This window comes from Schistocerca cancellata, chromosome 12 (assembly GCF_023864275.1).
Source record: "Schistocerca cancellata isolate TAMUIC-IGC-003103 chromosome 12, iqSchCanc2.1, whole genome shotgun sequence".
Taxonomy (NCBI): domain Eukaryota; kingdom Metazoa; phylum Arthropoda; class Insecta; order Orthoptera; family Acrididae; genus Schistocerca; species Schistocerca cancellata.
In genome coordinates, this window is record NC_064637.1 from 9080589 (window position 1) to 9105588 (window position 25000).

Sequence of the window (25000 nt, forward strand, 5' to 3'; positions counted from 1 at the left end):
CGTGTCATCTGCTAAAATCGACGATAAATCAGGCGATAGCTGTAGACGGGAGCGTAACGGATTAAAATAGGGGCATTCAATTAAAAGGTGTCTTACCGTCCACAGCTGAGAGCAGTGGGGACAGAGTGGGGGAGGATCACCGCTTAAAAGATGTCGATGACTAAAACGACAGTGCCCTATCCGGAGTCTAGCTAAAATTACCTCCTCCCGACGACGCGTTCGGGATGAAGAGGTCCAAGCGCAAGGAAGGGCTTTCACTTCCCGCAATTTATTACGGGGAAGTGCCGACCAATGCGCATGCAATAAATGAGCAACTTGGCGACATAAACCGCTCCATATATCGGTGAAGGGAAGCGACTGAATAGCTGGCCGAGGAAGAGAGACTGCAGCCTTGGCCGCTATATCGGCCGCCTCATTCCCACAGATACCAGCGTGTCCCGGGAGCCAGAGGAACGCCACCGAGACGCCCCCCAGGTGGAGCAAGCGCAGACAGTCCTGAATCCGGTGGACCAGAGGGTGCACAGGGTAAAGAGCTTGGAGACTGAGGAGAGAGCTGAGAGAATCTGAGCAGATAACGTACTGTATCCGCTGATGGCGGCAGATGTAGTGGACAGCCTGGAGAACAGTGTAAAGCTCCGCAGTATAAACCGAACATTGGTCGGGAAGCCGAAAGCGATTTGGGGTGTCGCCAACAATATAGGCACTCCCTACACCTAACGATGTTTTCGAGCCGTCGGTGTAAATAAATGTGGCGTCCGTCATTTGTGCACATAGAGCAGCAAATGCCCGACGATAAATAAGTGTAGGGGTACCATCCTTGGGAAATTGACAAAGGTCACGGAGCAGGCAGATCCGGGGACGGAGCCAAGGCGGTGCTGTACCCCAAGTTGTCAAGAAGGTTTTAGGAAAGCGGAAGGAAAGAGAATGGAGCAGTTGACGGAAGCGGACTCCCGGGGGTAGTAGGGAGGAGGAGCGGCCTGCATACCCTACATCAAAGGAGGCGTCGAAAAAAAGGTCGTGGGCTGGATTAGCAGGCATGGAAGACAGATGGCTAGCATAACGACTCAGGAGGACTGCTCGCCGATTGGACAGCGGAGGTTCAGCAGTCTCAGCATAAAGGCTTTCCACAGGGCTAGTGTAAAAAGCTCCAGACACTAAACGTAATCCACGGTGGTGGATAGAATCGAGACGCCGAAGAATAGACGGCCGAGCAGAGGAGTAGACTATGCTTCCATAATCCAATTTCGAGCGCACTAAGGCGCGATAGAGGCGGAGAAGGACCACTCTGTCCGCTCCCCAGGAGGTACCATTCAGGACACGGAGGGTGTTGAGGGATCGCAGACAGCGAGCCGAAAGATAGGAAACGTGGGAGGACCAGCATAGTTTTCTGTCAAACATAAGACCCAAGAATTTAGCGACGTCTGAAAACGGAAGGTTGACAGGACCTAGATGTAAGGAGGGCGGAAGAAACTCCTTACGTCGCCAAAAATTGACACAAACGGTCTTACTGGGTGAGAAACGGAAGCCAGTTTCGATGCTCCACGAGTGGAGGCGATCGAGACATCCTTGAAGACGTCGTTCAAGAAGGCTGGTCCGTTGAGCGCTGTAGTAGATCGCAAAATCGTCCACAAAGAGGGAGCCCGAGACATCATGAGGGAGACAATCCATAATTGGATTTATGGCGATGGCAAACAGTACAACACTCAGCACGGAACCCTGGGGTACCCCGTTTTCTTGGGAGAAAGTACGGGAGAGAGTAGTGTTCACCCGCACCCTAAATGTGCGCTCTGCCATAAATTCGCGAAGAAAAAGGGGCAGCCGGCCTCGAAAGCCCCAAGAGAACAGTGTGCGGAGGATGCCTGTCCTCCAACAGGTATCGTATGCTCTCTCCAGATCAAAAAATATTGCTACCGTTTGGCGTTTCCGGAGAAAATTGTTCATGATGTAAGTGGAGAGAGCAACAAGATGGTCAACTGCAGAACGATGCTTTCGGAATCCGCATTGGGCAGGTGTTAAAAGACTGCGGGATTCCAGCCACCAAGCTAAACGGTAATTCACCATACGCTCCAAAACCTTACATACACTACTCGTGAGAGAAATGGGGCGATAGCTAGAGGGGAGATGTTTGTCCTTTCCAGGTTTCGGAACGGGAATGACGATAGCTTCCCGCCATCGTCTGGGAAAAGTACTGTCGGTCCAAATTCGATTATAAAGGCGAAGGAGGTAACGCAGACTATGGGTTGATAAATGCAGCAACATCTGGACATGGATTCCATCCGGTCCTGGGGCGGAGGTGCGAGAAGAAGAGAGGGCATGTTGGAGTTCCCGCATGGAGAAAACAGTATTGTAGCTTTCGTGATTTGGAGAGGAGAAAGCAAGATGTCGCACTTCTGCTGCACGTTTCTTCGGGAGAAACGCTGGCGGGTAATTTGAAGAGCTCGAAATCTCAGCAAAGTGCTGACCCAACGAGTTAGAAAGATTTTAATGTCTGTTTCATGTCCATTGAGCGCTCTTTTATATAGCCATTGTCCTCTTTGTGTTGCTCGTGCGTCATCACAATAAGTTATAACAGTTCTTCTTTTTACACTTCACTCAAACTTAGACATAACACGTTTTTATACATTTAGTAAAAATTAGATCACACTGCCACAAATCTGCATCCGTCTTACTTAAGAAAAACAGTACAAGTCTATAGCGCTCAAGGCTTCATTTGTTCTCCAGTGAACAAAATAGCGAAGGATCGCATATCTATCCGTGTTTTTCTGTTTATATTGCCGCCCAAAGACGACGAATTACATTATTTCGGAAATTCCACCGTCACTATGTGATGCCTTGTTATGCATTAATCATTCTTTATAAACACGTATTTGCCTTCAGGCTAAAAGTATTAACTATTTGCTATTTTAATGAAGCCAAAAATAGCGAATATCACACACATCACATTAATGAGGTCTGTGCTCCTGTGTCAATAAGTAGTTTGATGTTTCTCCCACGATATAAAGCACCCATCACAAAGTCATTTTCGGTCTGATTTTCACTGGAACTTACAAGAATCACTGTCTCTGGCAATGGGCGGATGGAGTGGTAGCCCATACATCCCCACACTCGTTTAAAGATCTGGCATATTGTCTGTTGTCTGCATTACCTTTCTTCTTGTTGCAACAATCTCTCAAAACGTGACCCTGCATCCTGCAAACTGATAGCAGATTCGATTCTCTTTACAATCATAACGCTTGTGACCCAGCTTACTGCAGCTGTAACATTGTACTGTGGTGTTGAAAAGTCTGCATTTTTGTTTCTGCATCTCATTCGGTCATCTTAGTGCTTCAACAAAATCAACAGGTAATTCTACTGCTTCCTGAAATGTTTTACATCACGCCAATAGAACAGCTTTGCTTACTTCCTCTCTGTGCAACCCATGAATGAACGTGTCCAAGGCTCTCTGGTCAGCTTCGAACAACTGAATGCTATCTTCATTTTCATCTTCTACTAACTCGTACGTTTGAGCATTGATGTTTCAAATTCTGTAAGCAAACTGCTCAATAGAATCGTCTCGTCGCATTCGCAAACTGAGAAGCTGCTCTCTGTAAAATCTGATCGTGTTTTTACGTTTAAATCTCTCAACAACAATCACTCTAAACTCATTGTAATCTTCTGTTTTCAAGCAAGTAGGCTCCACGCTAATGAAATCTTGTGCTGCTCATGAATTCTTAATTTGGCGACCACTAGGTTATCGGAATCTGTCCAGGATCCTAACAGTGTGGCACCTTCAAGTTTACTAAAAACACCTTCACACATCATCTTTGGGTTTCCGGCTAAACACTGGTACTGATGGCAATAATGAAAAATTCTTTATTGTAGTTGTACCTGTACTGCATGAACTATCATTCGACAAGTCTTTCGGAATGTTACGCATGCTTCTTTCTGCTTTTAACCGCCGAATCTCTTCTTGCAATTCATTAATAACAGTTTGTAGATTGATAATGTTACTCTGACCGGATTGCGACATTTCGTCTAATTTAACACCAATGAGTCACTCAAATGTAAAATAAACATCCATCACTGCCTTTCGTATTCTAGCCAAACTGGAGTAGACCAACCTGAATTCCAGCACCGAATGTCCCCGCGTAGTCAGAAGATGTTCATGCTGCTGCTGATCAAAGTTCATGTCGTGCTACACCCCTTCAGGACAGTAGATTTTCCATAATTATCCCCATGCTGACACCACTTCTATAAGGGGGTAGTTTGTATTGTTACCCCAAATGATAATTAGACAAAATATTCGTCAGGATTAGTAAGCGGTGGGTCCTCGAGGTACGGCAATACACAAACGTGAGAAATAAGTTTAAACAGTTTTCTTAACAAAAGCAGGCCATAAAAAACACGCACCCATCATCACTGTGTCTGACATCCTAACACTGGCTAATTACGGTCATATCGAAAGGCTCCACGGTGAGCAAAGAAAGATATATTCGCGCCCGAGGCAGCACTAGTTAATTGGCAAGCTGCGGACGGCGGCCAGTGGTGTACCTCCATCGCAGTGCGGCCGGACGGCATCTAGTGACTGACCAAATTGTCAGCATTTCAGACAGGTCGACTGGTAAGTGCGTGTTACGTACCGTACGTCTGCGCACAGACTGTAGACCCTTGCACTTAGCTTTACCCCTATTTACTGTACATGAAACTTCTTCTATTCTATTTTTCTTGATTATTGTCTGTTTGGACTTTGGCTTTAACCTATAAAACCTGTCTGTCTGGTCCCATTAACCACAGGGATCATCCCCTGTGTGACTGTGGCCACCCTGTAAGTATCTGCTAATAGAGACGCTAACTTCCTATTGCACTCCTGCACTCAAATGTGCTGCCAACATTACGTGCACCAGAAGGCGAGACATGCGAGGCCCACCACTGTGGAGAGACTTTGCAGATACACGGTATTTAGTCAGGTGAACTAGTGTGTGCTGTTATTCGAAACTTGTATCATTTTGAAGACGGTTCAGACTTGTTACACTGCAGATTCACAGTCAGCATCTGAATTATTATGGAAGAAATCTAGAATTTTTACTTTGTGAGTAAAAGCATTTGACACGAACATTCATCTACGAGCACATTTGAGTATTGACTATGTAATGTTCATAGATATATGTATTATACATTGATTATGTACATCAATGATATAATAATTCCAAAAAATGCAGACCTTGTGAATTATGCCAACGACACCACCTTCGTAAGCTGGGGCCCTACAAAACAGCTAGCAGTGCAAAATAATATGAAGAACACTAGCCTCATCACAGAATATATGACTAAAAATAAATTGGCATTAAATAAGGAAAAGACAATTCTAATGGAGTTTATGCTAAATTACAAATCAAGACAAGTGGATACTGAGCCAGAGTTATCAATTGAAACAACTGATAAACAAATTCCTGGGTATTATAGTTGATGAACATCTTACAGGGAAGGAGCACATCAGCTACATGTGTAATAAAATCTTCTGTAATACCTACCTGCTAAAACGCCTTTCTAGCATAATAGCGTCACCAGTCTTAAGACAAATCTATTTTGGTATTATAAACTCCCACCTACAATACGGTATTGAGATTTGGGGCGGGGCACCAACGGTATACACGGATAGGGCTTTTAGAGCCCAGAAGAGAGCAATTAGGATAATAGCGAATATTAGTAAACATCAATCCTGTAGAGAATACTTCATTAAGTACAATATACTAACAGGGTATTCATCATATGTTCTAAGGACTATACTGTTTGTAAAAGAAAATATGGAGCACAGTGTAATAAATAGTGATATCCATAGTTAAATACAAGGAAGAAAGAGGATTACCACATAAAATTCAGAAATAAAAAACCAACCGATCATAATCCATTTTCTGCTGGAAGATTTTTTTTACAACAGATTGCCAAATATCATAAAAATGTTAAAACAAAACATATTTAAAATAAAATTAAAGCAGGTGTTAATTGCTAAATGTTTGTACTCCATCAAGGATTTTTAATGTTGTATGTACTTTATTTCTACTACTAAACTATTATTATTGTTCAGGTATGTACTGACTATGTCCACGACTGTAAAAGTTATTATGGACAAATAAACCATTATTATTGTTGTTGTTATTATATGCAGGGTGACAATTATTGAACTACTTGAAATAAAATTGTCATAACTTCTGAATGGTTTGTGTTAGGACATTCAAACTGCACGGTTGGCCACAGAGCATGATGGGAATTATTATGCACACGTGCACGTGCATTGTTGTTGTCAGGCATTTGCATGTGAAAATGTCACAGTACAGAGTGGCTGAGCCCTTTTGGAGAACTGAGAATCTGCATTTCGCAATCAAGAAGTCTCTTTACCGTCGAAGGGTGACTGTGTGGTGTGCAATGTCCAGTCACGGATTAATCGGTGTGTTATTCCTCGACGGCACAATGACTACCGAATGGTGTGTGAAGCTTTTAGAAGATGATTTCAGCCCAATTATCCAAAGTTACCCTGATTTTGACAAGATCTGTTTCATGCAAGATGGGGCTTGACCCCACTGAAGAAGGAGAGTGTTTGATGTCCTAGAGGAGCACTCTGGGGACCGCATTCTGGCTCTGGGGTACCCAGAGGCCACTGGCATGGGTCTCAATTGTCCACTATATTCTCCAGATATAAACACATGTGACTCCTTTTTGTGGGGCTAAATTAAAGCCAAGGTGTACAGAAATAACCCCAAAACCATTGCTGAGCTGAAAACAATCATTCAGAAGGTCATCGACAGCATCAACGAACCGACACTAGGGCGGGTCATGCATAATTTCTCTATTTGTGTGCAACATATCATCGCCAATGACGGCAGGCAAATCAAACATGTTATAACCTAAATCCGAATATCTGTAGTGATGCTTACACGTTAAATAAAGTGTGCGCATGCCATAGTTTGTAACTAATTTGCATTTTTTTCATATAGTTCAGTAATTGTCATGCTGTATAAATGTAATAAATGCCAATTAAGTAACGAAACTCACTCTTTTTCAGATCACATAGATGAAAACTGTTGATAATGATAGTAATATTTTTTAATGGAATAGTTGAGTGACACATGTGTACTGGAATTGATTGTAGTTTGACTATAAATGCATAATGTATAGATTGATTTTAGAATATTAAATTGGTTGGTTGAGAATTATCATGTGATGATACTATGGTGAAATAGGGTCCTCGTGAAATGTTGAAAAAAGTGGAGAGATGATGATGATGATGATGATGATGATGATGATGGTGATGATATTTTGACATGAATGGAGAGAATGATGTTAGGACTATGGAACTTTATATTATACTTTTATGTTTAACAATGGCAAAGAATATGTAAGGTCATTATGCGATACATATGCATCTTATGTTCCATGATTCAGTTTCCACAGTTTCACAGAACAACAAGCACAAATACAGGTCTCAACAATTATGGTATTATTGTAAACAATAATGTGTACTAAGCTTTCAACTGCAATCCATAAAGAGCATGAAACATTGTAATGAACATGCTGGCACAAAGTACCTCTCTGCAGTAATTAAACAACAAAGTATTGAGTAGTTGCAAGAAAATTCTCTGATACTTTATGAAATCCCCTGATATTTTGCAGTTGCATGAAATTCCCTGATAATTCCTTATATTTCCTGTTTACGGGCATCCTAAAATAGTTATTTCATGTGTGAGTTCCAAGTATTTCTACATGATCGTGAAATAAATGTAAGAGCGGACTAATCTTACTGATTCAGTGACATAAGCTACAACTTATTCATGAAAAAATACTTTCACTTTCAGTTCACTCCACTGAAAGCAAGAGAATTTAAACATATATGTCATACACGAGAAGCATATATTTCTATTGTCAGTTCTATGAGAGGTTATCTGTTATTACGATACACACTTCCCTTAACATTACAGATTTGTACGGAGTCTAACGATTCGCACAATCTTACATTTCAATCAACTTTCGAATACACAAATATTTTTGTAAATGTAATCACTTTTGCTTAAAAATCAAATGTGTTTCAGATTCTTTCTGTTTGTAGTTCTGGTATAACAACACTTACAGAATTTGTATCTTCTGTGTGAGTAAACAGTATTATTGCTTTTGATGTCTGTGTGGTTCCCTCTTCAGCTAGGAGGCTTATTTCACTCATTCATGTGACTGGAAGACGTCACAATGTTGAGTAGCTTACAAGAAAATTGAAAGTAAATTTTCCCATACTTAGAGAAAGCTTCCGACAAAGTTGATTGGAATACTCTCTTTCAAATTCTGAAGGTGGCAGGGGTAAAAAACAGGGAGCGAAAGGCTATTTACAATTTGTACAGAAACCAGATGGCAGTTATACGAGTCGAGGGGCATGAAAGGGAAGCAGTGGTTGGGAAGGGATTGAGACAGGGTTGTAGCCTATCCCCGATGTTATTCAATCTGTATATTGGGCAAGCAGTAAAGGAAACAAAAGAAAAATTCAGAGTAGGAATTAGAATTACAATGTCATCGGCGAAGCTCAAAGTTTTTATTTCTTCTCCATGGATTTTGTCAGAGACAGCAAAGGACTTGGAAGAGCAGTTGAACGGAATGGACAGTGTCTTGAGAGGAGGATATAAAATGAACAGCAACAAAAGCAAAACGAGGATAATGGAATGTAATCTAATTAAATCGGGTGGTGCTGCGGGAATTAGATTAGGAAATGAGACGCTTAAAGTAGTAAAGGAGTTTTGCTATTTGGGGAGCAAAATAACTGATGATGGTCGAAGTAGAGAGGGTATAAAATGTAGACTGGCAATGGCAAGGAAAGAATTTCTGAAGAAGAGACATTTTTTAACATCAAGTATAAATTTAAGTGTCAGGAAGTCGTTTATGAAAGTATTTGTATGGAGTGTAGCCATGTATGGAAGTGAAACATGGACGATAAATAGTTTGGACAAGAAGAGAATACAAGCTTTCGAAATGTGGTGCTACAGAAGAATGCTGAAGATTAGACAGGCAGATCAGATAACTAATGAGGAAGTATTGAATAGAATTGGGGAGAAGAGAAATTTGTGGCACAACTTGACAAGAAGAAGCGATCGGTTGGTAGGACATATTCTGAGGCATCAAGGGATCACCAATTTAGTATTGGAGGGCAGCGTGGAGGGTAAAAATCGTGGAGGGAGACGAAGAGATGAATACACTAAACAGATTCACAAGGATGTAGGTTGCAGTAGGTACTGGGAGATGAAGAAGCTTACACAGGATAGAGTAGTATGGAGAGCTGCATCAAAACGGTCTCAGGACTGAAGACCACAGCAGCCTTATGAAAGTAAGGCATTTAGTGACTGCCGATTTTTATGGCACCACACACACTTCCTATTGTAAAAATTATATCACAAGTCAGTACAAACTATTCTCACTCATCCGATACTGTATCCAGAGGCTGAGCTTTATATCTGCTCGGAGTGCTGCTGGTGGCAGTGCATAACAGAAATGAGAAAGAGTGTTGTGACTGTAGTTTTATTTCCAGCTGTGGCATTTACAGAGGCTACGGATACAGATACTGAAATTCTCTCACAGTTACCAATTTCAGAAATAAATATGCTGAAACTTTACTAGTACAAACTGAAAAGTGGCCAATTTTGAACTGTAAACATCGGGAAATTTACACACCGTGTCCACTGCCTTTCCACGATGCCCCTAATGATCTAATGAAGGCCCAGAGAAAATTTGTGTATCTCCTGAGATGTGAACGGCTGCCCTGTGTAACCACTGGCAGGTTTACTTACCTTACACTTTAAAAGATGTGACACTTACCGAGTAGGTGAGCTTCTGACTGGGATGGAGGTGCAACTCTGCGAGCCTCGGGCAGTGATCGCAGAGCTCCTGGATGACGAGGGGGTTGACATTAAACCACATGCGCACTATACACAGGTTTGGGACGTTTCGGAAGATCTGTACTGCTTCCTGCTCGTTCCCACCACCCTTACGGTCATCCAGGTAGCACTGCCACAGGGCCCTGTGACATAGTAACGTGCCGATAGTTCTCTGACAATTTGCAAATAGTGTGTAGTAACCTATTTTAGCATCTATAATTGAAGCTATGCTCTCATAAAACCAGAAGTAAACAGAAAAAAAAAATTAAATGGCGACAAACACAGACACAGAAATGGAAGAACATGAACAACACTACCTTTCAGAGCTACCGGTTCCTTCACGTGGCAATAGAATGAAAAGATCATTTGAAGTACCTTTATCTTTACAGTTCTGTACCTCAATTGCTAAAAGCGGAAGCCCTTACTGGGTCACTCTATTATCCAACTGTCTCTCTGTGTCAGACTGTTAAAAAACTTTTTTTTTTTGCAATGGGTAGACGTATCCACTTGAAATTTATCTCACATATTACCATCTACGGTCCCTCGGCGAAGAAAAAAATTTATCCTCGAAACGGCGTGCCTGCACATAAAGTGCACCGATTGCAAATGATATTGTTTTGTTCTGTTCCCTAGTTTTACAATTTGAAGCCCATATCTATTCCTTCACTGTTTCTTCAGCTAACACAGTAATAAGTTGTGTTGTCGTACAGCCAAATGAGCAGCACTAATATAAAATAAACAGCAACCTAGATGAAACTTCCTGGCAGATTAAAACTGTGTGCCCGACTGAGACTCGAACTCGGGACCTTTGCCTTTCGCGGGCAAGTGCTCTACCGTCTGAGCTACCCAAGCACGACTCATGCCCGGTACTCACAGCTTTACTTCTGTCAGTACCTCGTCTCCTACCTTCCAAACTTAACAGAAGCTCTCCTGTGAACCTTTCTTTCAGGAGTGCTAGTTCTGCAGGTTCGCAGGAGAGCTTCTGTAAAGTTTGGAAGGTAGGGGACGAGGCACTGGCAGAAGTAAAGCTGTGAGTACCGGGCGTGAGTCGTTCTTCGGTAGCTCAGTTGGTAGAGCACTTGCCCGCGAAAGGCAAAGGTCCCGAGTTCGAGTCTCAGTCGGGCACACAGTTTTAATCTGCCAGGAAGTTTCATATCAGTGCACACTCCGCTGCAGAGTGAAAATCTCATTCTGGAAGCAACCTAGATGAAAAAAAATTACGATTCAAGCAAGAAAATGCCCAGATTCTGAGCTAGCAGCACGATCCCACAATCGGGCAGTTACCTACGAGGTAATTAGTAATGGAATGTGGGCCACAGGGACCTGACCCGACTGTGCCGTGTAATGCTTCGGGTGGGTCATCACTGTGGGGTAACACTTGTATGTGGCAACAGCATGACACAGTGAAAGGTTTTCTTTTATTATTGTTTAATTAAACAGTGATTTAGCTCGTATAATGTAAGTTTATTTTATCACTGTTTAATAACACTGAGATTAAACTCTGATTTTGCACACACACGTTTGCCTCAGTAACGTAAAGACAACTGTTCGTCACATGTGTACAAAGTGTGCTACACACCCACTGGAGCAATAAACTTCTATGTCAGTGCAATAAAAAGATATGGCCACTTACGTTGCAAGTTTGATACTCACAAACTTACTCATCGAAACCTATCGGATGCAGAATCATGGAATTTTGTATTAAGTAAGTTTTCACAGCACAACCAAAGGAAAAAATCCAAAAATTGTTAATTTGCAATTATATCACATGAAAAACATTTTATTTGTCTCCTGTTATCAGACAGATTGACTGTCCACAATCTGTTAAAATCCTTTTTCTTAGATATGTGTACACGTATCAAGTTGAAATTTGTCACACCTTAACATCTACAGTCCCTCGGCAGTGTGAAGAAGGTAAGCTTCTAAGTCAATGTAATCCAAAGATTTATTATTTATTACATTTTATTACAGATTATTTACATCACAAATTTTGAAACTCGCAAACTCACTCATTAAAATTTAGGGTACTCCTCATTGACGTACAGTTATGAAAGTTGGCAAAAAGCATGTTTTCACAGCATAAATAAAGGGGAAAAAATAAGAAAATTATGAATTTGTAATTTTGTTATATGAAAAATATATTTATTTTGCCATTTCAAACATGAAATTAAAACATTCCTGGAAGTCTTGGAATCTCTGGGACTCATACCTTGCAAGTATCAATGTCAATACCAGGCACAAGTCACTAATATTCTAGATTGATAAATGAATAAACTATTTTATATACATAAATAAGTCTGTACGGAACCCTCAGTGTCCAAGTCCTACTCTCAACTGGTCAATTTATGCTTCCATTTCACCTCACTGTGCCAATGCAATTTGCGATTTCATTCCGCCTCGCTATGCCAATGCAACGAGTCCCTCGTTTCGACTGTGGTAATATACACCACTCCAGAGGAGCTGTGCGCCCCTAAGTCTTCCGACAAACAAATCGTACTTACAACTGAAAATTATAAAATAAGATGTCATAGGCGAGAGTTGTTAAGTTTTATTTGCACGTGATGAACTCTATCAGAGAATGACATCTTCCGAGATGTAGCAGCTTTTTGAGAGAAAATATCTGCTCAGACACAGAAACATAAGATACACATAGAGGTGCACCGAGTTCCAAAGCATAGGTAGAAACATTTTAAAGTTTTTAAGGAAAGAGATCCCCATTATCCTTTCTGAGTCTCAGTTTGGGCACAATAGATTGAATCCAGGAGGTTTAATTGTATAAGAGTTGACATATGATTTGTGAAGGAAGTACATGTGTTATTAATGCCCAACATAGGTCTTACTTGTGAGCTTTCAAACCACAAAATGTCAATTTTGGGTGATATCTGACTAATTATAGACGGGCGTAAGAAGAAACTCATTTTGGAAACTACGTAATCCTTCAAGAAATGGCTAGGATTCTGTCTAGTTCGAGGGTTGGGCTAACTATATTATCTCAACATTGTGAATGGAAAATACTTTCTAGGAATAGTAGAACAGTGCACTGGATAATCGTGACGAATTGAATTAGGATCTGGGGTCACATCACGTGACGAGTGAAGAGCCCGAAGAGTTCTCGATCAGTGAAAGCGTCATCGTATAATTTGTCATCACGGAATGTCACCAGAGATGTTTCAGTACACTTTCACAGCTGAGTAGCCACTGCAGTGTCTTTGGTCCACTGTAGCAGCAGCCAGAGGTAGGGCGGGCTCGTGGAGAGGGGAATAACAGCTCCAATAGCACGGGTGGTAGTGTCCGAGACTTTGCCGACGCCTTCTCGACAGAGGGGACGAAGGTGACGGCGGAGGAATACGACTGCCATTAGCTCCCTGAAGACCCAAAGTGGTAGAGTACGTGCAAAATAATGTGGCCGATAAATGCGCAATCGGCAAGGCACGGATGGAGGGGCAATAGTAATGGGGGTTGCAGGCACGTACTGTACGGGGAATGCCGAGCACTGGAGGGAAGTGTTGTTCTAAACCAAATTCTACACTCACATTTTTTGTAAGTATTAAGTGGAGCCTCTCGGTGCCCGCACTTCTATAGTGAGCATTCAAAAAGATCTACTGTCACCTCTGCTTTGGTTAGTATCTAGAAAGAATTCCGCTGAAAATGCAACAAAAGCAATGATTCGTTTTCACCAGGCTGTTTAACCATTTGTAAGTTTTAGAGAAGCATCACGTCTTGCAAGTTTTGAGTAAAACCTACACATTTCTTCACCTCACTTACATGTTGTGCAGATGCAGCTGCAAGAGAATTCTGGAACTGTAGTTTTATTAATTGAGGAATTGAAGAAAAGTAAAGTCAAGTCAACAGCTTATGAAAAAGCACATCGTCACTACAAAAATAAATGTGTAATGTCCTTCACTGATGCTGTCTCAAAACCCAACAGCATATCTCGTTTCACCAGCTACCGATGGCCCTTAAGAATTACATTCTTTCGTCAAAAAAGTCTGTAGTTAGTGGAAATAACAAGGTAGATAATGAAGTTTTGCGCAATAACCATTTGGAAAAATATTCTCCTCTTTGTTCGCTATCATTTGCCAAACTCTCAATCAACAACTGAAACTGTTTGAAAAAAATTAATCTGGTCTAGCACACTCATTTGAAATCCACAACATTCCTCATATTTTTCAGACTGGTTACAGGTAAAGACCTCCACCAAAGTCTAAAGAAAAATTCAATATGTCAGCTAAATTTCATACACGGCTACATATTATGCAGTACGGCCCACACACAGAATCATAGTGACCCCCAGTTTTCATTACAAACTTTTTCGAAGTTCGTGCAATATCACAATAACAATGACCAATAATGAAATGATGGGCACATCATCACGAATCTGACATAACAGATATAATTAACACAAAAATGCAAGTTTTTTACCAAACAGTCTCTGTAAAATCGTTTGAGAAAGACTGCAGGATGTGCACCTCGATTCTGTCGTCAAAGCGTGTTGCCGACCGGACAAAAATGGGGCAAACAATATTGGCCTTCCTTTGCAAACAAATGAATGATCTCACCCTACATACGGGATGAAAACTGATCATTAGGCATCAGCCGCCATTCGACAATGACCAGGAAATGGCAAATCACCAGAAAGTGGTCACTGTCAAAAAGATTGTCACGTAGCAATCACTGTAGAAAGTCCATCAGTTTGGGGAAGAGAGCGCAAGGTCAACAACTGAAAAACTGCCACAGGCAACGCTGATATGGTTAGGACAACTCTCTTTGGCAAGAGACAGATCAAGATTGGAAAGAACCTGGTCAATCAGAAGGCTCCTACCAGATGACTTAGGACTTTCCCACAGTGGGCGGTACACAGTGAAGTTTCTATGTAGGAGCGAAAGGGCCGGGTGTGGGGAGTGGTTTCTGAAGATGTGTACAGGAGCACAATGGGGAAGGAAATTAACTATGCACATTCAAAGGAACTGTCTCATCATTTACCTCAGTAGATTTAATGAAATTGTGCAAAGCCTGAATATGGATGACTGGAAACAGTTTTGAATTGCCATTGTCCCAAGCGTGAGTCCCGTGTATTGCCACTGGATCCTTTCATCCGTTGGTAGTGGTTCTGGTGATAGTGATGCTGGTAATAACAATTATCACCATCATCATTACTAAAACTACAATATTAATAATAACAATATATGAAGCAACAGTATCGTGAATATACATCGACATCAATACTGAAGCAACTGGATTCTAAATAATACACGAAAAAATCTGTTCATTTGTGTTATTCTACTTTGTATAGTTTAATATCAGCTGTTACTCCCATTTGGTTTGGGTCCCACACACTCGAGTAATGCTTTGAGATGGATCAAATGATGTATGTAAGCAATATTATTTGGAATTTGATTGCAATTACCCAGTGTCTTACACAATGAAATTAAATACACCATCTGCTTTACTTCCAATTGCCTATGTGGTCACCCCATTTCAGATTCCCACAAATGGTTAAAGAAGTGTTTGAGTTATTATTGGAATTGTTTAAGTTGTACAGAGATGTCATACTCGTAGGATTCCACATTTGTGTGTTTTGTTAAGCACGTAATTTTACTTTTCTGTACATTTAAAGAAAGTTGCTGATCTTTCCAATATTACAAAATCTTTAATACAAATGAACAATGAGTACTGGTTGCAAAACTGGATTTCTTATTTTATTTCTCCTCCAATGATGCATTTCACCTTATACAAGGCATCTTCAGATTGATCTATGAGAAAAAATACAACCTTGCATACAAATGGCATGACCATGATTTATCAAAAAAGCCAGTAACAGTCAATGCATTAAAAGCCCAAAAAATTTAAAAATATATAAAAAAACTTACTGATACAGAAGATATTAAATACACGGGAAACTGTGCCTAAAACATATGAAAGACCCAGCAGGTAGCTGCCCACATTTTTTTGACAAGGCCCTGTGTGTTGACCTATAAAACACATTACCGTGAGAATAGCCGAGACGTATTGAAAAACAAATAACCAGCTCAGTTTGACAAGAAGTACATACATCTGCATAAATATGCAGCAGATTACCTTTTCAGATAAGTGGCACCATTTGCGTCTACTAAAATTGGATTGAACCTACACAGATGCATCACGCAGTAAATACGTAGGAGCCACAGTTGCTCACACTACAAATACTACTGAGAAAAGAAACGTACAGAAAGAAACGGCTAGCATACGCAGCCCACAACAGGTGGCACATGTATCTACATGTACATCCATACTCCGCAAGCCACCTGATGGTGTGAGGCGGAGGGTACCTTGAGTACCTCTATCGCTTCTCCATTATCTTCCAGTCTCTTATTGTTCGTGGTAAGAAGGATTGTCGGTATGCCTCTGTGTGGGCTCTAATCTCTCTGATTTTATCCTCACAGTCTCCTTGCGAGATATACATATGAGGGAGCAATATACTGCTTGACTCCTCGGTGAAGGTATGTTCTCGAAACTTCAACAAAAGCCCGTACCGAGCTACTGGAGTCTCTCTCCTGCAGAGTCTTCCACTGGAGTTTATCTGTCATTTCCGTAACGCTTTCGCAATTACTAAATGATCCCGTAACAAAGCACGCTGCTCTCCGTTGGATCTTCTCTATCTTTTCTATCAACCCTATCTGGTACGGATCCCACACTGCTGAGCAGTATTCGAGCAGTGGGCGAACAAACGTACTGTAACCTACTTCCTTTGTTTTCAGATTGCATTTCCTTAGGATTCTTCCAATGAATCTCAGTCTGGCATCTGCTTTACCGACAATCAACTTTATATGATCATTCCATTTTAAATCACTCCTAATGCGTACTCCCACATAATTTATGGAATTAACTGCTTCCAGTTGCTGACCTGCTATATTGTAGCTAAACGATAAGAGATCTTTCTTTCTATGTATTTGCAGCACATTACCCTTGTCTACATTGAGATTCAATTGCCATTCCCTGCACCATGCGTCAATTCGCTGCAGATCCTCCAGCATTTCAGTACAATTTTCCATTGTTACAACCTCTCAATATATCACAGCATCATCCGCAAAAAGCCTCAGTGAACTTCCGATGTCATCCACAAGGTCATTTATGTATTTATGTAGGTGATGGGATTTTGATAACTCAGGTTTCCAGATTCATTCACAAAGAGAAACATGACAAACACTAAAGCCATACAAAAGATCTTTCTTACAATCACAGGTAGAATGTTTATACAAATTGGTCATAGTAAACAAGGCTAAATACGGAATGAGATTTTCACTCTGCAGCGGAGTGTGCACAGAGTAAAATTTGGAAGGTAGGAGACAAGGTACTGACAGAAGTAAAGCTGTGAGGACTGGGCGTGAGTCGTGCTTCGGTAGCTCAGGTGGTAGAGCACTTGCCCGCGAAAGGCAAAGGTCCCGAGTTCGAGTCTCGGTGGGGCACACAGTTTTAATCTGCCAGGAAGTTTCGAGGCTAAATATCTTTTTAAAAATCAGAAATTGTAAAAGCCTATACTGCTGTAATGTAAACGAATAAAATCTGCACGAGGGTACCGAGAGAAATTATTTCTCAGTGCACCAAAACTAGGCCACAGACATGCTAAATAGTGTCATATTACAGTGAGTAACCTCAGAAAGAAAGACAGAATCAAATATAGCCTACCTGGATGCTAATAACTGAGTCATAACACACTGATAGATAAAAAATTTCATCACCCAGAAGGAGTTGTCCTACATAAATAAAAGTTGGAAGGCGTGTTTCTATATCTGAAAGATGTCATCTATCCAGATTTCACACCAGTCGTATAGCAGTGGCACTAGTAATGCCACTGTGAGGATGCAGCTCCGATTTGTTTCAAATACGCACTGTAACTGTTGCGAGCACTAGTTACCTTCGAGATCGGACACGGCGAGTTGACATCAGTCGGGAATGACTCAAAGACGACAAAAATGTCGTTACCGACACCTCGGTGAATTTGAGTGAGGTCGTGTTATACTGGACGTTCTTTCTGTGGTACTGCAGAAAGACTTGGCAGGAATGTAGCCACTGCACACCGATCGCCGGCAGTGGCGGTTGAGAGGAGGTACGACTGGGAGGAGAACGCGCCTCAGACGCCCGTGCGGCGCCGCCGAGGGGAAGACCGTCGCGTTCCGTAGGTACGTCTGCAGCAGCAGTTGGCAGCACAGTGCCACGAGGAACTGTTACAAATTGGTCGCTTAGAGGACAGCTCTGAGCCGGACACCGTGTCGCGTGCATTTCACTGACCCCTCAAACCGCCACCACCTGCGACTCCAGTGTTGTCGAGCTAGAGCTCCCTGGAGGGTACGGGTGGAGGTCTGTCGCGTTTTCTGATCGAGCCGGTTCTGCCTCGGTGCTCGACCTGTTGTGCTGCCATTCGTGAACACCGTTCCAGAAGGTGTTTTCCAAAGGGATAACACTCGCCCGTATACCACTGTCGTACTCCGACAGGCTCCACACAGTTTCGACGTGTCGTCTCGGCCCGCTCGATCGTCAGATCTTTCTCCGATCGAGCACGTACGGGACGTCACCGGATGACAACTCCGGCATCCACCACAAACCGCATTAACTACCCCCATATTGAGCAGCCGAGTGCAGCAGGCACAGAACTCCATCTAACAAATTGGCATCTGGCACCTGTACAACACGACACACGCACGTTTGAGTGTTAGAAATTATTCTGGTGGTTACACCAGTTATTAATGTACAGGCATTTCACATTTTCAAAGCCTCCTCTCTCGCTAAGATTAATCTGTGATCTCGAAATGTTAATCAGTTAAATATGTTACGGCCTTGCTGTTGTGGTACTGCGAACAGCTGAAAGCGAGGGGAAACTACAGCCGTAATTTTTCCCGAAGGCATGCAGCTTTACTGTATGATTAAATGATGGTGGCGTCCTCTCGGGTAAAATATTCTGGAGGTAAAATAGTCCCCCATTCGGATCTCCGGGCGGGGACTACTCGAGAGGATGTCGTTATCAGGAGAAAGAAAACTGGCGTTCTACGGAGTGGAGCGTGGAATGTCAAATCCCTTAATCGGGCAGGTAGGTTAGAAAATTTAAAAAGGGAAATGGATAGGTTAAAATTAGATATACTGGGAATTAGTGAAGTTCGGTGGCGAGAGGAACAAGACTTTTGGTCAGGTGAATACAGGCTTATAAATACAAAATCAAATAGGGGTAAAGCAGGAGTAGCTTTAATAATGAATAGGAAAATAGGAGTGCAGGTAAGCTACTACAAACAGTATAGTGAACGCATTATTGTGGCCAAGCCCACGCCTACTACAGTAGTACAAGTTTATATGCCAACTAGCTCTGCAGATGATTAAGAAATTGACGACATGTATGATGAGATAAAAGAAATTATACAGGTAGTAAAGGAAGACGAAAATTTAATAGTGATGGGTGACCGGAATTCGAGAGTAGGAAAAGGGAGAGAAGCAAACATAGTAGGTGAATATGGATTGGGGGTAAGAAATGAAAGAGGAAGCCGTCTCGTAGAATTTTGCACACAGCATAACTTAATCATAGCCAACACTTGGTTCAAGAATCATGAAAGAAAGTTGTATACATCGAAGAATCCTGGAGATACTAGAAGGTATCAGATATATTACATAATGGTAAGACAGAGATTTAGGAACCAGGTTTTAAATTGTAAGACATTTCCAGGGGCAGATGTGGACTCTGACCACAATCTATTGGTTATGATCTGTAGATTAAAACTGAAGAAACTGCAAAAAGGTGGGAATTTAAGGAGATGGGACCTGGATAAATTGAAAGAACCAGAGGTTATACAGAGTTTCAGGGAGAGCGTAAGGGAACAACTGACAGGAATGGGGGAAACAAATACAGTAGAAGAAGAATGGGTAGCTTTGAGGAATGAAATAGTGAAGGCAGCAGAGGATCAAGTAGGCAAAAAGACGAGGGCTAGTAGAAATCCTTGGGTAACAGAAGAGATACTGAATATAATTGATGGAAGGAGAAAATATAAAAATGCCATCAAATGAAGCAGGCAAAAAGGAATACAAACGTCTCAAAAATGAGATCGACAGGAAGTGCAAAATGCCTAAGCAGGGGTGGCTAGAGGACAACTGTAAGGATGTAGACTCTTTATCTCATGAGGGGTAAGATAGATACTGCCTACAGGAAAATTAAAGAGACCTTTGGAGAAAAGAGAACCACTTGCATGAATATCAAGAGCTCAGATGGAAACCCAGTCCTAAGCAAAGAAGGGAAAGCAGAAAGGTGGAAGGAGTATATAGAGGGTCTATACAGGGGTGATGTTCTTGAGGACAATATTATGGAAATGGAAGAGGATGTAGATGAATATGAAATGGGAGATATGATACTGCGTGAAGAGTTTGACGGAGCACTGAAAGACCTGAGTCGAAACAAGGCCCCGGGTGTAGACAACATTAGAACTACTGACAGCCTTGGGAGAGCCAGTCCTGACAAAACTCTACCATCTGGTGAGCAAGATGTATGAGACAGGCGAAATACCCTCACACTTCAAGAAGAATATAATAATTCCAATCCCAAAGAAAGTTCGGTAATTTTCACATCTGTCAACACCTGCTATCAGTTTAATAAGTCACAGCTGCATAATACTAACGTGAATTCTTTACATACAGATGGAAAAACTTGCAGAAGCCGACCTCGGGGAAGATCAGTTTGGATTCCGTAGAAATGTTGGAACACGTGAAGCAATATTGACCATATGACTTACCTTAGAAGAAAGATTAAGGAAAGGCAAACCTACGGTTCTAGCATTTGTAGACTTAGAGAAAGCTTTTGACAATGTTGACTGGAATACTCTCTTTCAAATTCTGAAGGTGGCAGGGGTAAAATACAGGGAGCGAAAGGCTATTTACAATTTGTACAGAAACCAGATGGCAGTTATAAGAGTCGAGGGACATGAAAGGGAAGCAGTGGTTGGGAAGGGAGTGAGACAGGGTTGTAGCCTATCCTCGATGCTATTCAATCTGTATATTGAACAAACAGTAAAGGAAACAAAAGAAAAATTTGGAGTAGGAATTAAAATTGACCGAGAAGAAATAAAAACTTTGACAGAATTACAATGTAATCGGCGAACCTCAGAGACAGCAAAGGACTTGGAAGAGCAGTTTAACGAAATGGACAGTGTCTTGAAAGGAGGATATAAGATTAACATCAACAAAAGCAAAACGAGGATAATGGAATGTAGTCGAATTCAGTCGGGTGATGCTGAGGGAATTAGATTAGGAAATTAGATACTTAAAGTAGTAAAGGAGTTTTGCTATTTGGGGAGCAAAATAACTGATGATGGTAGAAGTAGAGAGGATACAAACTGTAGACTGGCAATGGCAAGGGAAGCGTTTCTGAAGAAAAGAAATTTGTTAACATCGAGTATTGATTTAAGTGTCAGGAAGTTGTTTCAAAAAGTATTTGTATGGAGTGTAGCAATGGAAGAAGTGAAACGTGGACGATAAATAGTTTAGACAAGAAGAGAATAGACGCTTTTGAAATGTGGTGCTACAGAAGAATGCTGATGATTAGATGGGTAGATCACATAACTATTGAGGAGGTATTGAAAATAGGATTGGGGAGCAGAGGATGATGATGATGTTTGGTTTGTGGGGCGCTCAACTGCGTGGTTATCAGCGCCCGTACAATTGCCCAACCTTTGCTCAGTCCAATTTCGCCACTTTCCTGGATGATGATGAAATGATGAGGACAACACAAACACCCAGTCATCTCGAGGCAGATGAAAATCCCTGACCCCGCCGGGAATCGAACCCGGGACCCCGGGCTCGGGAAGCGAGAACGCTACCGCGAGACCACGAGCGGCGGACAGGGGAGCAGAGGAGTTTGTGGCACAACTTGACTAGGAGAAGGGATTGGTTGGTAGGACATGTTCTGAGGCATCAAGGGATCACAAATTTAGTACTGGAGGGCAGCATGGAGGGTAAAAATCGTAGAGGGAGACCAAGAGATGAATACACTAAGCAGATTCAGTAGGATGTACGCTGCAGTAGGTACTGGGAGATGAAGAAGCTTGCACAGAATAGAGTAGCATGGAGAGCTGCATCAAACCTGTCTCAAGACTGAAGACCACAACAACAACAACATGTTACCTAGACAAATTTATGGCCAAAATTTCATTACTCTACAGTAATTCATTTTCGGTGCTGCGATTTTTTCCATCAGTGTATTTATGAGCCCAATGACAATCCCATTTTTCTCCACAATGGTCAAATACTTTCGAGTTTTCGGTATATCTGAAGGTGTTAAGAATTAGAACATCGCAGACGATGATACCGTATTCGTCCAGGGACACCTATACTGCGACTGTCAGAAAGTACTTTTTGTACGTCACAGCCCTTAAACTGGTGGGCACTGTCGCTGGGCGCAATTGGTGGGTTCAGTTTTATTAAGTATTCCCAAATTTTTTACACATACCGTATGCTTGTGGCAGAACTCACCTCAGTTGCTATAAAACATGATCCGATTGCAATTTTTTTGCGAGAAGTGGCATGTCTCGTCCCAGCTGAACTGGAGCTGAATTTAAACTGTCCCTCCAGACCAGATCGTTCACACTTTTCTAAAACTCCATCGGGATAAAAATGAGGGCGAGGATAAATGAACAGGTACACGCTCACATACAAACCTAAAGGAGCAAAATAGAAAGGTAAAGAGATTGCTATACACTCTGGTTCATAAGTGGCAGAGGGAAAAAGATTAACGGGGAATTAATAGCATACCGGTACACACATACGAAGTGCCTCTATCACATCTACCCAACACTCTCTCAAACTAACAAATACAAAAAAAGGAAAACAGTATTCTAAAACTGGAATACATTTTCGGTTAAAACCAGATTACTCCATTGAGTTGACCTGACAGTATGTTTAAATGCAAAGTTTTCAACGTCAATGTTACAATATAATAAATAAAGGTATCAGCCTACAATATTTTTTAAAAGCAGAACAATTCGCATTTTATGTATTAGTAGGTTTCTTACCCAATATTGAATTCCCTGTCAGCCCACAACTTGGAATCTTGAGACAGCTTTTTCCAGCGACGGCACACGTTCGGTACCACATCCAGTAGATCGGTGAAAGCCACGTGAGACAAGATCATTAGCAGTAGTTCGTCTGGTAAGTCATTGATGCCCGTATGCCACATCATGCTGCCTTCAGCGGGCACATGGCGTCTGCCTCTGTAATTGCAGCCTGAAGCCATTTTGCTGTCGGGTGGGCCTTCAGACTGTGTAGAGTTGGAAGGAGTTGTCATGTGGATGTCTGTCAGATATGTTCGCAAGCGCTGAAAGAAAACAAAATGCGTTACAAACCTAGATTCATACGAATCTGTGGATTTCAACTGCTGGCAACAATGTTAGTGAACTGATGCTGTTATTCATTGCACTATCACTTGACAGCTGTTTTTGAAATCGTAAGGGGCGAGTTAACAGTGCGATACCATGCCGACAGGGCGTTGACATCATCTATGTGACAGATACAAGGCCTAAGAACCAAGCGGGTGACGTTACTAGGGAAAAAAGGATAGCAAAATAAAATATCACGAATTAACACGTTCTCCACAAGATCATAGAGGGTTTTGGGTCGAGAATGTTGTTCTTACCAATGCCTTTAAACACAGTAAAAACTTACACGAAGATTGTTCCCCTCAACGAAATCCCATTGCCACTAGACCCACATGGATCCAGTAAACAGAAAACCTACGCCACCACCAACATAAACGGAGCAGCACACAGCATGCAGGAGAACGTATGTGGAATATGGAAGATAAGAGACGAGTTATAACGGACTTGAAGCTGCAATACGTACAGCACTTGCTCGTGAAACACAATTTAGAGTCCCGATCCAGCAAACAGTTTTAGTCTGCCAGGAAGTTTCAGTTAACAACATTTTGACATTATATGCAAAACTTACGACCAAAGTCTAAAACAAATACCGCATTTATCAGATTATAAGACGAGGTTTTTCCTAGATCGGTTGTCCGAGAATGATAGGGTCGCTTATATTCGCGGAAATACGGAAGCGTCCGATCCCGCCCGTCTGCTTTGACCCATGACGTCACAAATATGGCGGAAACAAAAACAAACACACACATTTTCCACAAGAAGCCTAATGACACTAACGGGACAAGCGCGGGAAATGGGGTATTTTGGGTGGGGGGGCAAACTAAATATAAACAAATTTAGACATCTTGCGTAGCTACAACGTGTAAGTGAAGACAGCCATGCATGAATAACCCACCCACCTCCTCACGGGTCGTAACCCCTGCAAACCATAGAAGATAAAAGATGCTTCAGTAGCTGATTAGTGTTTTTTGTCTTTTTAAAAAAAAAAATCTCACGGGATAGAACGAACAGATCAGAAAGATAAATATAATAAACTAAAACAGAAATTGGAGGAAACAGATAATTAAAATGAGTAATAAGCGTTTTTAAATTAAAAAAAATCTCACGAGATAGAACGAACAGATCAGAAAAGTAAACAAAATAAGATAAAACAGAACTGGAGACAGCCACACTCAAACCAAACTCCGCGCCGTCATGACGTTACACACGACAACACCCTTACGTCACGGGTCAAAGCCGACGCGTGGGATCGGACGCTTCTGTCGACCCATATTCGCATGTCATGTAACTGCTGCTCAGGTCAACGTTTTTACATTGTTTAATAGATGAATGTGGGGTCGTCTTACATTTACAGGTGAAGCTTTGTCTATTGAGGTCTCATATTCATAAAAATGTATTTTGAACGATCCCGAACGGTACTGTGTAGCAAAGAATGCTTGCGTTCAAAGAGAAAGGGATGTATCCATATGCCGAAGCACTCGATACAACACTGACTTTCTCGATCAATCACGTGACATTAGACTCGTGCGAGCGGTAGGGAAACGCGAGGAGCTACGTACTAGCAACTACGACAATCAAATGCTCTGCTTAAAACCTGACAATTTTGTGGAACGCCCGAAGAAATAACATTCAACTTAAAAACTTCTATTCTATCTGAACATGTTCGTAATAAAAGTTCACACGCATATGGATATTGTATACACTCATCTATGTTGCTTTTTAAGCAAATGTAAC

General features: G+C 41.7%; 1 protein-coding gene across 1 annotated transcript in view; it reads right to left on the reverse strand.

The window, feature by feature from the left end:
- The window catches only part of LOC126109887 (uncharacterized), a 142741-nt gene that overhangs the window by 95739 nt on the left and 22002 nt on the right, over window positions 1–25000 (reverse strand). The window contains exons 2-3 of the mRNA XM_049914975.1: window positions 22904–23205; window positions 9826–10027 (exon numbers count right to left, since the gene is read on the reverse strand). Of these exons, the coding sequence (XP_049770932.1) occupies window positions 9826–10027; window positions 22904–23175 (474 nt within the window). The 5' untranslated portion in view covers window positions 23176–23205. The remainder of the gene's footprint in view (window positions 1–9825; window positions 10028–22903; window positions 23206–25000) is intronic.